General features: G+C 42.8%; 3 protein-coding genes across 3 annotated transcripts; 1 reads left to right on the top strand and 2 right to left on the bottom strand.

The window, feature by feature from the left end:
• Positions 1–317: 317 nt before the first annotated feature.
• Positions 318–4113, bottom strand: mrpl1 (mitochondrial ribosomal protein L1). Its single transcript, XM_087790692.1, has 9 exons — positions 3944–4113; positions 3356–3446; positions 2834–3089; positions 2538–2621; positions 2405–2476; positions 1332–1443; positions 1172–1272; positions 1031–1112; positions 318–957 (listed from the first exon to the last, which is right to left on the bottom strand). The coding sequence occupies exons 1-9, from the start codon at positions 3972–3974 to the stop codon at positions 830–832; spliced, it is 957 nt and encodes a 318-aa protein (XP_087646818.1). The 5' UTR covers positions 3975–4113; the 3' UTR covers positions 318–829.
• A 166-nt stretch (positions 4114–4279) lies between these two features.
• spata17 (spermatogenesis associated 17) lies at positions 4280–5640 on the bottom strand. The gene has a single exon (XM_087790719.1). It carries the CDS (start codon positions 5541–5543, stop codon positions 4644–4646), a length of 900 nt encoding a protein of 299 aa, XP_087646845.1. The 5' UTR covers positions 5544–5640; the 3' UTR covers positions 4280–4643.
• Positions 5641–5826: 186 nt separating this feature from the next.
• On the top strand, positions 5827–16479 carry cnot6l (CCR4-NOT transcription complex, subunit 6-like). Its single transcript, XM_087790338.1, has 12 exons — positions 5827–5887; positions 8052–8173; positions 9276–9462; positions 9525–9610; positions 9819–9908; positions 10938–11006; positions 11137–11294; positions 11363–11517; positions 11570–11721; positions 12504–12725; positions 12794–12993; positions 15915–16479. The coding sequence occupies exons 1-12, from the start codon at positions 5877–5879 to the stop codon at positions 16137–16139; spliced, it is 1677 nt and encodes a 558-aa protein (XP_087646464.1). The 5' UTR covers positions 5827–5876; the 3' UTR covers positions 16140–16479.
• The last annotated feature ends 96 nt before the right edge of the window (positions 16480–16575 follow it).

The following is a 16575-nucleotide window of genomic DNA, read 5'->3' as shown; positions in this document are numbered from 1 at the left end:
TTCATCCATGAGCTACAGATAAACAATAATAAGTCTGTCAAATTTCAATGAAATGTAATCCTTATCTTTAACATACAGAGAAAAGGATATTTCCAGAATTTCAGATCCTTTTTTTTCATTTTAAGGGAACAGTAAAGGTTGAAGAAAAACCTTGTTAAATCCAAACATATCCAATGGACGCTCAAGGGAAACTGGGCACAAAGGGGGGACGATATAATCACACAGACAAATGTTATGTTAAGTTGCATTAATAATAAAACTTCCGATTTGATGGTTTAATTGTTTAAATAACTTTATTTTTTAAATCAGCCATCCAGTTGACTTTATTCCAATTGTCTTTTAACAAAAATATATATATATATATTATATCTCAAATCATCAGAAGATGGAGTCATTTTAAATACATCAGCAACTTAAACAGCCTTGACTGGAAATAAGTCCAAGTTATGTTAAGTTGCATTAATAATAAAACTTCCAATGGATTAATTGTTTGTTTGGAGGTGATAACATTTTTGCCATTTTCCTTCAGTTTTCATGTCGGTTCATTTATCCCTTTTGATGGAAGTTTGGTTTTTATTTTTGCAATAATGTTAATGTTGCGACTCATGACTGCAAATGCCAGTGCACATATTATACATTTACAACATTTATTATTAGTTCTGATAAAGTACGTTTCACTCAACAAATGCTCCTTAGATTTCCGTCTTGAAGGGAGTGACACTCGTGCACATCCTTCTTCACACATCAGTCCAAACAGAAGGCGAAACTAAAGTGAGACTCAGCTGGAGACGCGACTGTCGAGTACAAAACTGATCCCCCTCTAGTTTAATCATGTTGACACGGACGCTTCAGTCTCTTCAGATTCCTGCTCGGTCGGCTCTTGTAGGAGCGTCTGGCTGTCGAACCAGAGACCCTCGCTGGTGTGGCTCGCCATCACCGCCCGCTGCACGAACGGACCTGTGGGCAAGAGAACAGCTGCTGTGGAGCCGAATGTGACCACCAGGGGGAAGCAGAGGTCGTCGTCACGTACCGAATTCAGCCGGTTTATGCGACGCCACTTCCGTCAGGATCGTCTTGAGGTTCTCCAGGATGTGGTCTCGAGGGAAGTCCAGCTGTGACGAGAGCGGCATCGTTATCCGACGAGTCTCAGACGAGACGTCCGTCGACGTACCTTAGCGATCTGCGTGCGGAGGAAGCAGTCGCTCTCCACCTGGTAAGCGTGACCCATTTGGAACAACTTCAACATCTTAGGAATGTTGACTCCGACGGAACCTGAGAGACATTTTGATCGGTGATCGATGAGACAGCGGGTCGGGCAGGAGGCGTCTCACCTCTGCTGCTCTTCGGAAACCTCTTCCTCAGCTTGTTCTTCAGCGGCACGAGCTTGGACACCATCGCTGGAACAGCTACGAAGAAGTCGGCGTCCAACTCGTCGTTGAGGATCTGGAGACACACTTCAAATAATCAGCTTCATCATAGAGAAGTCTTGGAACGACAGGTCGTCACACAAAAACTTTCAAAGTGGTGCAAGTCATGTCCGGGTGTCCAACATAATTGTCCCTTATGTTGGGAAATTCTAACCTTCTGAACCATGGAATTATATCAGTACCGTAGGACAGTTGAATGGTTGAATTTCTTTACTATTTTCAATAATTGAATTAAAACAAATAAAGTTTTATATTATATTTACAATAACTCAAAACAAAATGTTCAAAACTAAATGTTTTTTTTATTTGTAGCCCTCTTAATTCTATATAAAAAATTGTGTTTTTGTCACGTGACTGATTGTCTAATGACTACCTGAAAGTACTCTTTTGGTATATTACATTTAAACTTTTTTTTTCAATTATTTGAATTATTAAATCAAGCACTACGTGCCAAAAAATTAATTCATTTTGAAAATATATTAAAATATTTGAATTTAATTATTTAAAAATATAATAAATTAAACCTTTCAATATAGAAATGATTGAATTAATTATTAAAAAGAATAATTAAAAAGGTAAAAACGACAACATTTCAATACAAACAAAAAGTTTTATTCAAGTATTTATTATACTGATGGCACTGATATACTTCAATAAAATTCTTTAATTTAATCTCTTAATAAAAGCAAAAGCCGGTGTGACATAAGCAGTCTTGGTGTTTAATTCAGGCGTTTTAATAAAGCTAAAACATCTCCAAGATAACTTAAAATGAGGCTGAAAGATTCATTAAATTAATTCATGTGTGACAGTTTTACCATCAACTTAGTCTTTCATGTTCATAAAAGTAATATTTTAGACATAATATGAGCTTTAAAGTTTGGACCAACAGGTGTCGACGAGTCCAGACATCGACTAGCGCCGCAGGTGAGATGCAAGATGGAAATGACAGATTAGATAAAAGTGATGAAACATCTCACCTGCGGGATCAAGTCGGCTCCTCCAGCGAGAGCGGCGCCATTCTGAAGAGCAATGTCCACCTGAGCCGGATCCTGCAGAACAAAACCGCTCTGACCCAGTTCAAGAGGGGAAGAAGGAAATGAAGGTTCAGACCTCGGTGAAGACCACAACTCTGTTGATGCCGTCGAGGAACGGGTGAGGAAGGTTGACTGTACTGTAGAAGGCTTCCACGGTTTTCTGAGAAGAGAAGATCCATCATTGATTTTGCTTATGAGGAGAAAAGCTTTTTCATTTATTTTTTTGAATATTTTTTTATAGCGAAAACAGAATAAATTAAAATATTAAATAGTCAGACAAAATTATCCATTATTAACATGAAGAAAAAACAGTTATAAAACAATCTAAAGGTGAGTTTTGTTCATTTTTAAAGTTGATCCAACATTTTGCACCTTCTTCTCCAGCTTCATGTCCAGCCTCAGGTCTATGTAGAGCGGCTGGTCTGCCGGCGTGAAGTCCAGCTTCTGATAGCTCTGCAGCAGGTCGATGGCGGCGGCGGGGCTGTAGACGGTCCTGGGGTAGTACCTCAGGACGTAGACGTCGTCCACCGGCACCCATGCCGTTTTGCCGAAGGGTTTATGTCGGCCCGTGTCATCGATGACTCTCCTCTCCTTCACCACCTTCTCTTCCACCTTCTTCTTTCCTGGCCTGAGAAGAATAGAGCACAGTCAACAGATGTTTGGCGGCTCGGCTCCTTCGTCCGCTCAAAGGAGTTTCTTAGTCGTGTCTTTTCACGCCTTATCTCGAGAAGAATCAAAATGAAGTTAAACTGTCTTATATAAATTTCAATACTTCAACAGTTCAAGTTAGTCTTTGCCCGGGGACAGACACCATGTCGGTACACGAACATTTTCAAAAGACAACAGAAAGGCGTATAAGCTTCATATAAAACACGTGGAAACAACAGAACTCACTGAGCAGCTGCTAAACTTCTCGCTGGCTGGTTGCTTCGGCACCACAGAGATACCCCGGGACTCAACAGCTGCCTCTGACAGAGTCCTACAACTGGGAGAGAAAAAGCATGAACTACATAAAACACGACACTCTTGCCTAGAGTTCTGTTATTCAGAAGTTCAAAATTTTAAAAAACATAAAACCATCAACCCAAAATTCCATAATAAGCATTAACACTTTTCTTTTATTCCATTTTCCATTTAAATGTTTTTTTTAATGGCCCCAAATCCTGATTTTAGACATGCCTTCTTTAAACGGGTCAAAATTTAAGAGATGGGGCGAGATTTATTAGCCTAAGTAAGTCGTTCAATTCACTGCTAGTTAACCGATAATAGTCGAATAATTTAATAATAATAACTTGTTCATAAAAAATACGCAAGGATGCAACGAATTGAACATGTGTGATGATTTCTGAGAACTAGTAACAACCTGCTAACACACCACGAATAGTCGCTCCTAAAACGTATAAAACACAAACATGCATTTACAACGATAAATAAATTGTAGAGTTTATTTTTTGTAAAGCATTTAAATACTGAACAACTGACCTTTCCGAGCTGTCCGCGCATGAGCAGCCATGTTCGCGATGATGCTGGTCCGTGTGGAAACCGCGACTAGACGAATGGTTCCGCCTGTCAAACGACAGTCCACCGTCCATAACGTTTCTTTTCGTCAACATCTTTTAACATTGGCGCTCTGTTGTTAAATTATAAGAGGGGCAAAAGATATAGAGATATATATATATAAAGAGATACAAATTGTAGGAATGGTCAAGCAGCTGGTTCTGAGCAGCGTTTTACAGTAAAACATCTCCAACAGCTTGACTCAAGCTAGTGGACCTCAAGTGTTGGGTTAAAAAGTGAACTGATTTTACTTTGAAGGGACTTTTACACACTTTAATACAGTTATCACTGTTTTAATACACATCATTTCTTTATTTAAACATCACAGCAGACCATAGAAAAATACTAAACATGAGATAAACGACATAAACATGATTCTGACAAACAGGATGTCAATCATAGCAGCATCAGACCACGATAAATATCTTGGACCTTATTGACCATAAATAATGGTGTCCTGTAAGTGGCTGTTACAAATGGAGGTTGAAGTAATTTCTTAAGGTTTCAAATCTTCTTTATCTTCTAATACAGTACATTTGTTTATTTATTTCTTTTTGCACAGAAATAATGTTTTTTTTTTCTCTTAAAATTGGTCACAGCTGGTCATTATGGAGGGATGTCATGACTATCTGCAGCTCCTGGTTTTGTCCGGCATAACCAGCACGTTGCTGTTGAGACGATGCTGCTCTGTCCCCTCGATGAGAAAGACATCTTCGTGCTGCTGAAGCTCGTTCTGGGTCCGCCTCAGACTCCTGTAGGTGGACTGCAGCTGGGTGGTGAGCTCTGGCAGACAGAAGCGCTGCTCCCACACTTCCCCAGGCTTCCTTAGAGGACTCTTGCTGGACCGCGAAGGACGTTTGTTCTTGGGTGAACCGCAGGTCTTGAGACCGGAGGAGTCGGGGTCTCTGCGCACCAGCTTGGCGGGGGTCTTGTACTTCACCTGCCTCAGCAGCAACTCCATCTTGTCAGGGGATTCTCTAAAGGGGGAGTTGTAGATGCCGGCTCGTGTCCTGGTGCTGAGGTGGTGGTGCGTCTGGTGAGCGTTGTAGATTTTGGCCTTTCGTTCTTTGACCTCCTCCAGACATTCCTTCTCCCTCATGTGGAGCTCCTCCAGCTCGTTCAGCTTCTTGCGGACGACCTCGTTCTTGATGGCGAGCGCCTCCAGGTAGCTCCTGCGGACGTAGTAGTTCAGGACAAACTTTCTCACAAAGTAACCCTTCCAGGTTTTCTGGATCCTGACGGCCATCCTGTTGTAGAAGACCATCTTCATGACGAAGTACTGCGCCTGGATCATCTCTCTGAGGAGCGCCCTCGCTGTGAATCCTCGCCAGAACTTCTGGATGATGGTGGCCTTCCTGTGCAGGTGTCGCAGGTAGGCCCGCACCCTGCAGGCTCGGAACCAGCTCTGGATCTGGGTGGCAGCGTGGATCTCCTTCTCCCGTTTGTCTTCAGCGAGGCAACTCCGGAGAAAGAAAAGAGTCTGAAAATCTTTAACTTCGCTGCATATTTTCAGTAGATCCACCATGACCTTGGTCCACCTTTTCCTTCCTGTTTACACGGATAAAACTCTTCTTCGTGTCTTCTTGTCCATCGTGTCTTCACACTGAGGTCACGGTCACAACATCCGGACAGAGACCTTGTTCTGACTCGCTGCGGCCCCTTTATATACCTTGAACTGATGACATCACAAAGGATCACAGATGTGTCAGGATAAGGTTCTGTGACTTTGGTTTCAAACCATCCACCTCTTCGCTAGCTGGCTTCGACACTTTGATCAAGTCAACTCTCTTAAATGTATTACCAGGACCCGCCCGCAAGAAAGAGCCTCTGTTCCGTTCGCTCTGTGAGGAGCATCTCAATGTCTTACAGGTAAACACACTTCACATCTGTCCACAGAACTCCTGATGAGGTGAGTGACGACAGAGTGTTCCCACAGAAAGACAAAAAGACACAGAAGTCTGAAATATAACTTCCACTGCTAAAAACATGCAATCCCTGCAAGTACCAATATATGATCATCATATTTATTACATCATAATTATGTAATACAATTGCTAATGTTTGTTAGTGTTAATGTCTGACATATAAATATATCAATTAATTTTCATTTGTTCACAAGTGATCTACAAAAATGTGAGACACCAAATGAAAAGTTTGAATTGAAAGACTAAAAATATATTTGAACAATAATAAAAATATAATTACATTTAAATAACTTAAATAAAAAGTTAATTCGCCCAAGTGTAAATCGAAATATATCAGTGGCGTTAAGTATTGAATTGTAAAATTTAAGATTTTAAATTTTGAAACAAAATGTTGATTTTGTATTTATTTTTAATATTATTTGTATTAATAAATTCTATATGTGTTCATTCTTAGCCTGATGCATTCAATATAAAAATGGTATGATAGTGGCGACATTTTTATATTGAATTTAAAAGGCTATAAATATATATATAAAAAAAGGGTTACATATGGAGTTTGATATTCTTATTCCACTAACCCTTTTAATAACATAAAACGTTAAAATAAAAATGTTAATATAATCATTGAATAAAAACGAATTCAATATTTCAATATAGAAATCTTTAATAATTCAATAATTTCTTTGAAAGTCACTGATATACTTTAATAGATATATTTCCATTATAGTATCTTGACTCCACGCACCATGCACGTGACGTAACTTGACAGTTTATTGTGAAATAGAAGCAGAAACATTTTTAATTCGATTCATCTGTTATTCATATTTTGATATGCAGTATTTATTGCATAATATAGGCTAAAAGCTGGGCGTCCTGGAGTCATAAAATTAAATCATCAATCATATTTTCCGAGTTACAGTTATCTTTGTAAATAAAGTATATAAAAAGTATATATATTTTTTAGTTTTATTTTGATTGTTTAAGCGCTTTGTGACCCTGGTCTGGAATATAAAAAACTTACTTACAAGTGGAACGCTTCAGCAGAAATAAAACAAGTGGAACGCTCGAGCAGAAATAAAAACAACGGCGGACCTTAAGTATGGGAGCGCAGCGAACGCGAGCGGAAGTGGTGTTTGTTGTGCTTCCGCCACTCGTGAGACGTTCACGGACCAGGCGGTCGCTCAGCTGCGCCTGCATGTCTCCCAACACACTCGTCCTCCTCCAGCCCCGAATGAAGGTACCGTCCGCTAGCTCCCCTCTGACAGTCACCCTCTCGCTTCACCGAACCCTCTTTCGGGTGAAATCCCCGGGTTTCGAAACCCGTCTTCTCCCCGGTTACCGGAGACTCGTCCTCCTCCCCGCGGCTCTGGCTCGCACGATCCCGGGCCAGCGTGAAGTACTCCAGTGGCGTTGCTCCGGGTCTCGATCCGCGTCCGCGGGGTTTTTGTAGACTTGGATTTAGTGGGACTGTAGCGTCTCCGGTGACGTCAGGTGGAGCAGCTGCTGCGTCCACTCGTCACACACGTCAGTTGGTGCAGATCTGTTGCTTCACTCGTGAGAGTTGAAGTGAGTTTCTTACTTGCGTTTTTAAGAAAACGACCGAGGAAAACTGGATTTCCGAAGCTAAAACCCGCGTTTAAATCCAGTTTAAGTTACGCTTCCATTAAGAAAGTTTAACGGTTCGATTCCCGCGGTGACTGTGTTTTTTACACTCGAATCGGACCGAGTTTAATATTGTTTTTTAGCTGTTGTTGACAACCGTAGTAATAGTTTCATTACTCGTTATTACTATGTTTGTTGTTCAGAAGGTTGTTGGTTCGATTCCCACATGACAGTAGTGCGTTGAACATTGTCAAATGTGTGTGTGTGTGCGTGTGTGTGTGTGTGTGTGTGTGTGTGTGTCTGCTGATCTGTTATCCGTCATTTCATAGTAAACACATTATGCAAGAAACGTTTGACCTCAAGGGCCCTTGGCCTTCGTAAGGGCCAACTGTGGTGACCTCTTGTTTGATTGACTTGAGTGACAAGTGTGTTAAAGGAAGACTCCCGTGACGTCACAGGTGTGTTTGCTCCCATGTGAAGTGTTGTTGTTTTTTTTTCTTCTTCAGGTTGCTCGGGATGCCCAAAGAGAAATATGAGCCTCCAGATCCACGCCGATGCTACAGCATCATGTCGGCCGAGGACGTGGCCAGCGGGAAGAAGAGCCAGTGGGCCGAGCTGGAGATCTCAGGTCAGTCTCTGGGCTCTAGGCTGGTCCAGTGATGGAATTTTTTGAAATGACATCATCTAGATTTATTTTAAGATTTGAATCTGATGAGCCGTAGTAGAACAAGTGTTAGTCCTGAACATGAACCATAACGTGTGTTTAGGCAGAATTTAAAGCTTATTGAAGAATAAAGTTCAATAAATTAAATTAAAGTTAAATTACTAACTAATATTATATAACTATATTTAAACCAAATTTAAATTATTATATATTTACTTTTAAAATATTTTTTTACAGATGGAGTTTGATATTCAAATTTTAATAATTCAATTTTTCTATCTATATAATAGTGCCACTAGACAATCACACTACACGCAACGATCATGTGACTGATTGATCAAGTTGCGTTGTACTATTTTATACCAACATTTTCTATTAAATTAAAATAGCTAACAAATAAAATAAAAAAAGGAAAATAGAAAATGTATTATTATATTATTGGAATTGGTATTTAAAACTCTGTGTATAAACATTAATAATAATAATTATTATTATTATTAAACTCAAAAACAAATTCAACCTCTATATGTAAAAATGACTGAATTCAAATATTTTGAAAAACAATAAATGCTTAAAAACTGACTAATGGTTAGTTGGAGATCTTATTTCACCACAAAAATTTTGTGTTTATAAAACTGGCAATAAAAGTTTCTGATTCTGATCAAATATGTTCACGTTGTTACCTTTAGGTAACAGCAGATGGCAGCAGAGAGTTGTGTTACTGTGGCGTCACGTGCCTATATATATTCTGGAAAAATATTTGGCTTACATGAAGACCATTTATTACCTGCAAACTTTATTAAAAATGTAATAATTCCAGCCAAATGTTATACCAACAAATCTATACTTAATTAAAAAAACTACTTTGGATTTTTCTTTGAAAAAGAACAATCTTTAAAATGTTGCACTTCACAAAATACATTAAAACTTACTTTTTTACTTATTGATGATATTTGTCTCCTTTAATATTGATTTCAAAGCTTCTACTTACAGTAGTTTATTTTTTTTTTAAAAGTTGCGTGCCCGCCCTCTAGTGGTAAAGTCGTGACACCGCGTTGTGTTCCAGGGCGTGTGCGGAGTCTGAGCAGCTCTCTGTGGACGCTGACCCACCTGACGGCGCTGCACATCAATGACAACAACCTGACCCGCCTCCCGCCCGAGATCTCCAGACTGCCTCACCTGGTCTTCCTGAACCTGTCGTCCAACAAGCTGCGCAGCCTCCCGGCCGAGCTCGGCCACATGGTCTCTCTCAGGTGGGTTCTGGACCCGGACCGGGCGACACCAGATTCTAACGTGAGGCTTCTCTTCTCTGCAGGGAACTTTTGTTGAACCACAACCTGCTGAGAGTTCTTCCCTACGAGCTCGGGAAGCTGTTCCAGCTCCAGACCCTCGGACTCAAGGGTGAGCATGAACACAATCACACAATCTCTATTTCACACACACAAACAACATATACACACTCATGTGTGACTCCAGCTTGTCGACAACATTAGTCCTAGTTCACACACAGTGTGTTGAGTGTGTCAATCTCAAGGTCTGGTGGCCAGTAAGAGCTTCTCACAGGGTCAAGTGTGTGGTTGATTGTGAATGTGTGTGCGTTTGTGTGCAGGGAACCCTCTGTCCCAGGACATCCTCAACCTGTACCAGGAGCCAGATGGAACCAGGAAGCTGCTCAACTATATGCTGGATAACCTGGCAGGTGAATAACACAGTCACACAAACACAAACGCACACAGTCACACAAACAGACACAGTCACACAAACGCACACATTCATACAAATACACACGCATTCATACAAACACACTCATTCATACAAACACACTCATTCATACAAACACACACATCCATACAAAAACGCACAAATTCATACAAACACACAGATTCATACAAATGCACAGATTTATACAAACGCACACATCCATAAAAACGCACACATCCATACAAACACACAGATTCATACAAATGCACAGATTTATACAAACGCACACATCCATAAAAACGCACACATCCATACAAACAAACACATTCATACAAACACGCATTCCGTCACGCAAACGCACACCTTCACATACACAAACTCACGCCTTCACACACACAAACGCACACATTAACATAAATGCACACAGAATCACAAACGCACGCCGTTACACAAACACACATTAACACAAGCACACGCTGACTCACAAACACTCACAAACACACGTTGTCACACAAACGCACATTAACACATGCACACACTGACTCACAAATAATAATAATAATAATAATAATAAATACACACAAGTGACACTGTGTGTAAAAAATACACACAGACTCACAAGCCCACACTGACTCACAAATGCACACAGTCACACAAACGCACATTAACACAAGCACACACTGACTCACAAATAATAATAATAATAATAATAATAATAAATACACACAAGTGACACTGTGTGTAAAAAATACACACAGACTCACAAGCCCACACTGACTCACAAACGCACACAGTCACACAAACGCACATTAACACATGCACACACTGACTCACAAATAATAATAATAATAATAATAATAATAAATACACACAAGTGACACTGTGTGTAAAAAATACACACAGACTCACAAGCCCACACTGACTCACAAACGCACACAGTCACACAAACGCACATTAACACAAGCACACACTGACTCACAAACGCACACAGAGTTCCAAACATACTCACTTGTGTTGCCTACTGCAGTTCACCCGGAGCAGCTTCCTCAGAGACCGTGGATCAGTCTGAAGGAGAGAGACCAGATGCTGCCCACAGGTCTGTAGTTTCTCAGCTCCAGTGTGAATTAAAAAAAGTTGTTGTAATGTAATAAGTCAGTAATATTATGGAATGAACGCTGTAGTTATTAAGTCTCGAGCAGAGCCAACAGAAGTCTTCTCTCCTGCAGCCGTCTTCACCGTCATGTGCTACAACGTCCTCTGCGACAAGTACGCCACGCGCCAGCTCTACGGCTACTGCCCGTCCTGGGCACTCAACTGGGAGTACCGGAAGAAGGGGATCATGGAGGAGATCACCAGCTGCGACGCCGACATCATCAGCCTGCAGGTGAACCGGCGACCTTCGAGGGTCCGAGAACCCGTCCGGGTCGCGCCACTGACCCGCTCGTGTTCCAGGAAGTGGAGACGGAGCAGTACTACGCCATGTTCCTGGACACGCTGAAGGAGCGCGGCTACGACGGCTACTTCTGCCCCAAGTCTCGGGCCAAGCTGGTGTCGGAGCAGGAGCGGAAGCACGTGGACGGCTGCGCCGTGTTCTTCAAGACCCAGAAGTGAGTTTGTGTCCCTGCAGCTGAGGAGGTTCTGACACCCTGCCCCTCTTAGGTTCACCCTGGTGCAGAAGCACACGGTGGAGTTCAACCAGGTGGCCATGGCCAACTCTGAGGGGTCAGAGGTCATGCTCAACAGAGTGATGACCAAAGACAACATCGGGGTGGCGGTTCTCCTGGAGGTCAACAAGGACATCTTCACTGGAGGTGAGTTTGGTCGTAGTTATTTTACCTGCTGCAGTTCCCCGAGTGTCCGCTAGGAGTCAGTGCAGGAGTCTGAAGCCTTAATATTACAGAACCTAGATAATTAATATATTGAAACTTGCAGTTTTTAATTAATATGTTTAGGATTTTATTGTTTATTTTTTTCAACAATTCAATAGTTTCTATGTTTTTTTTAAATGTTTTAATTAGTATCATTTTTAAAAGAATGTTTTTTCAAAGGGAGTTTGATTTCAATTATTCATTATTTTTTTGTCTATATATTAGTGCTACCAGACAACACCTAAGCCAAGCTAGTTGATCGTATGTTCAGCCAATCATGGGATGCACAGACGATCACGTGACTGATTGATCAAGTAGCGGTACTTTTTTAACATTTTTAAATCGAATTAAAAAAAACTAAGAATGAAAAAGAAATGAATTAAAAAAATGTTGTTTTTCTATTATTGGAATTTATATTTAAAACTCTGTTAGAAAAAAAACAATAATAATAATAATTAAAGATATATATGTATTTTAATTTTCTCAATTCAATTATTCAACTCAAAAACAAATTCAACCTGTTAATATAGAAATGACTGAATTCAAATAATAAATAAACAAACAATAAATGCTTAAATACAAAACCCTTTTTTTTTAAATTCAAAGTTTAATGATTTATAATGTTATATTTTAACATTCAATATTCTGATGGCACTGACTTCTATAGACCTGCAGACTCGGTGCAGCTGATCGTCTTTTGTGTTGAGAAATCCTTGTGTGTGCAGGAGCGCCACAGGAGAGGCAGCTTCTCCTAGTGGCCAACGCTCACATGCACTGGGACCCGGAGTACTCGGACGTCAAGCTGATCCAGACCATGATGTTCCTGTCGGAGCTGAAGAGCATCGCCGAGAGGGCGAAGGGCTCCGTGGCCACCGGCTCCCCGGCCTCCGACCCGTCCTCCATCCCCATCGTCCTGTGCGCCGACCTCAACTCGCTTCCCGACTCCGGTGCTGTTCACGCCTAGAGCTCGCACACTCGTAACCTTTCCTCTGACGCGCTCAAATCTCTCCCGCAGGTGTGGTGGAGTACCTGAGCGACGGGGGCGTGGCCGACAACCACAAGGACTTCAAGGAGCTGCGCTACAGCGAGTGTCTGAGCAACTTCAGCTGCCAGAAGAACGGGCCGTCGGACGGAAGCGTCACTCACAGCTTCCAGCTCAAGAGCGCCTACAACAGCGCCGTGATGCCGTACACCAACTACACCTACGACTTCAAGGTACCGCTCTGTGATTGGTCGACAACCAGACACGAGTTTAAGAACCAATTTACCTCCTCGAAGGTTGATTTGATCTGGAACAGGGATGTCAAACGATCACAGAAGGAGATGAATTTATTTTCCCAAACACATTTAATATTAATAGCACGAATGAAAAAAGTGATTGTATTAGAGTTAGAAGATAAGTTTAGTTTTGTTTCAAATATTTGAGTCTAATTCAATACCGTTTAACATAAATATTAGTTAAGCTTAACTCATTTAGTTTAATACACTGAATATTTTATAAAATTGTATCAAGCCACTACAAAACGGTGATTGATTTGAACAGCAAATAAACTTCACTTCATCAGTATAAAGGAACTAATATTGGACACGCCTTAATTATTCTGTCATCAAAAAGGTGGACTCCCATGATGCCTTTCTCCATACTGATTTATTTAGTAACCGCTGATTGGTAACTACAATACTGCATTTTAAATATACATTTATGTTGCCATGTCAAGGGATCAACAGCTGTGATGGGTTGGCTGGGCGGCAAAGCATTTAACGGTTACTGAGAGGGTAGTTTCGAGGGATGACGCCTCGTATGCGATGTTGACTTTTAAAGCTCAAATAAATGTTGGTTAACAAGTGAAAAATGTTTTTCAGAGCGTTGTCCCTGCAATTAAAGATACGACTGAATACATTTAGGGAAAAGAGACAGAGATGCTGAACCAGTTCTATGGTCTAAAAATATAAAATGAAGATAATTTGCTGGTCATAATGTTAATGTCCTCACTACCTACCTGAGGAACAATATATGAAGAAATCAGTCGTGGAAACAGTATTACATTTTATTTTAGGGTGAAACAACGAAAACAAAAGGTGTGTGTTGTGTGTTCTGAGGTAACCGGAGTTCCCGGGGTAAACCCTCGTGCACGAGAAGCCAACTGCGGCCTCGTCACGTCTTCTCAGGCGTACAAAGGTGGGACCTCCTGAACTCGGGCTCTCCGTTTGCCACTAGGCTGGCATCGTTAACGTCAGTAAAGCAAGTGATGGCGATCACGGGTGATCACTGTGGAGTTTTTCATGTGCGTCAAAAGGTGGCCTCGATGTCAGGCGTCTCGGACCTCAGACCCCCCGGGGTCATTAGCTGGCCTGGATCAGAGAGGCTCTGTTGGACGCGACCTCCGCGTCCGGCTGCGACTTGACGTTCTCGAGCGTCAGACGGACCTCCTGGTCGGAGACCCGCACGTGGTCCAGGCTGATCTGCGACGTCTTCTCGCGGACGGCCTGCAGCTCGGCCATCAGCCGCTGCTGCCGCAGCAGCTGGTCCTGCTTGATCTCGGCCACCTTCCTGAGGAGGTCCTGCTGCATGGTCACGGTGTCGTTCTGCATGTCGGCGGTGTCCTGCGCGATCTTCTGGTGCGTGGCGGTCTGCATGGCCACCAGCATCTGGATCAGGCCCAGGTTCTCGCTGTTGGACTTGCTGATGTTGTCGAGCCGCTGCTGGACGTCCTCCACCTGCTGGCCCACGCTCGTGCACGGTTTGCCGCCCTCTTGTGGCGATGGCAGCTCCTCCTCCTTGGCCACCTTGGTACCACCGACGGTGGTCTTCTGCTCAGGACTCTCCTTCTTCGCCTCCTTGGTTAGACTTGTCGGGTTCCTGGTTCGATTCCCAGAGTGTCTCGGGCTTGTGCTCATTTGCCGGAGTCGAGGAATCAGGGGCGGCAGCCACTGGGCCTGCTGCTGGTTTCCTGGGTGCATGTGTTGGCTCCCAGGATACATGGTCTGGTAGCCAAGATTCACATTCCTGCTGCTGCCGAGCAGCTGCTGGTTCTGGATGGGCTGAGGCCCCATGTACATGTGTCGGTTCCCAGGATGCATCTGCTGCGGCTCTGGGAGCAGCGGCATCATCCACGGCTGTATGTGTCTGTTCCCGGCCTGCATGGACCGGTTCTTCTTGTGTCTGTGGCCGGCGTGGGAGCCCCTGCCCCCCTGGTGCCGGGGCTGGAGCCCCGGCTGCATGGGCAGGCGGGCCGGGTGCTGGAAGGGCGGTCTCTGGTTTGGGGTCCTCTGTGGGTCCATGGTCTCTGGAATCGGCTGTGGTCTGTGTCGGGCGCTGGTTGAGACTTCAGTTCCCGATGTCCGACTCTGACGTGTATTTATGTGCTTTGACCTTTTGACCGCCGTGATGTCATCAAGCCACGCCGCCGCCTTTGATGTCGCCGCTGTCAACTGTCCCGAGTGAGTGACGACGTCCTGATGTCACGGCGACATCACAGCGGTCGGGTGGTAAACAAACTCTGCTCGTCCTCGACCGCTCATCTGTTGCCTGGTCACGTGACGGAGGACGATTGAACCTTTTCATGACTGACCGTTATATACAGAAACGGATTTAAATCAATTGTTTTTTTTTATTTAGTGGAGATATTAAAGTATAATACTCAATATATAATATCAGATATATTGTTTTTAGTATAAGAGTTCTAAGTAGACATTAATAATCAAACTGCGATGATGAATTTGAACTACAGCAGATGTTTTGAAATTTAAAGTATGAAGATTTATTTAATTAACAGCATTTGTGTAAACTTACAAACTCAATATTGCATATGAAGCGCCATCAGCTGACTCATAATGCTTTGCCGCCCAGCCAAGCAGTCACCGCTGTCGCTCACTTTTGACATGGCAACAGAAGGAGATTTTGAATATGGTTTTGTTGTGATCAATTAATCACTTAATAAAGCTGTGTCCAGAAAGGCATCATGGGATTTCACTGTTTAGTTGGCACCATAAGTAAGGAGGCTGTGGTTCTACTAAGTTCACCTGTTGTGTCCGCTGTTGAAATTAACCACCTGTAATAACTGTGTAAAATTAATATGTATAGAAATTGTCTACTTCAGTCCAGAGCGAGTGATGGATTCTGTCTCTTCCTGTAGGGCGTCATCGACTACATCTTCTTCTCGAAGACCCGCATGAGTGTTCTGGGTCTGCTGGGCCCGCTGGACCACCAGTGGCTGCTGGAAAACAACATCACCGGCTGCCCGCATCCTCACATCCCATCCGACCACTTCTCCCTGCTGGCCCAGTTGGAGCTGCGACCGCACCTGCCGCCGCCGCTCGGCGCCGCCCTGAACGGGCTGCACCTGCCGGGCCACAGGTAGTGAAGCCCGATGGGAGCTCCATAGTTTTATACAGGACCTGTAGAGCGGACTCTCGCCTTCCGTCTTTTTAATCTTTGACACCAAACTGGGTCAAATCTCTGACAAGAACCTGGATTTGAAGTTTGTGTCTTTGCCTTAAGAAAAGTCACTATTTTATCAGCAGATCAGCGGCACCACAATCTTTTTACCGTCACACACCTGGACATTGAACAACGCAACCGGACCGGATTATCTTTGTTTACACCTCAGCCGGACATTTCCCGCTCAGAGCTGCCGAATCACACGAGTCACGTGTGTAAACATTTATTTAATGACCCGAATAAATGTTTATTTAAATGAGTGCTGCTGTCATGGTGATGATGGTGATGAAGACGAGGAGGATGATGATGTGTCTCGGCGAGGAAATCAACAAAACTATTGCTTGTGTTTATTTGTT

Source organism: Callionymus lyra, chromosome 1 (genome assembly GCF_982586985.1).
Source record: "Callionymus lyra chromosome 1, fCalLyr1.hap1.1, whole genome shotgun sequence".
Lineage (NCBI taxonomy): Eukaryota > Metazoa > Chordata > Actinopteri > Syngnathiformes > Callionymidae > Callionymus > Callionymus lyra.
This window is presented reverse-complemented; position numbering and strand designations above follow the sequence as displayed.

Bases quoted from the DNA above. Each gene is read 5' to 3' on its own strand.
- mrpl1 (XM_087790692.1), bottom strand. From the start codon at position 3,974: ATGGCTGCTCATGCGCGGACAGCTCGGAAAG. The intron at 3,447-3,943 runs GTCAGTTGTTCA...TTTCTCTCCCAG, and splicing joins TGCGCGGACAGCTCGGAAAG to TTGTAGGACTCTGTCAGAGG. The intron at 1,273-1,331 runs GTGAGACGCCTC...AATGTCTCTCAG, and splicing joins GTTTCCGAAGAGCAGCAGAG to GTTCCGTCGGAGTCAACATT.
- spata17 (XM_087790719.1), bottom strand. From the start codon at position 5,543: ATGGTGGATCTACTGAAAATATGCAGCGAAGTTAAAGATTTTCAGACT.
- cnot6l (XM_087790338.1), top strand. The intron at 9,463-9,524 runs GTGGGTTCTGGA...TCTTCTCTGCAG, and splicing joins GGCCACATGGTCTCTCTCAG to GGAACTTTTGTTGAACCACA. The intron at 11,518-11,569 runs GTGAGTTTGTGT...TGCCCCTCTTAG, and splicing joins GTGTTCTTCAAGACCCAGAA to GTTCACCCTGGTGCAGAAGC.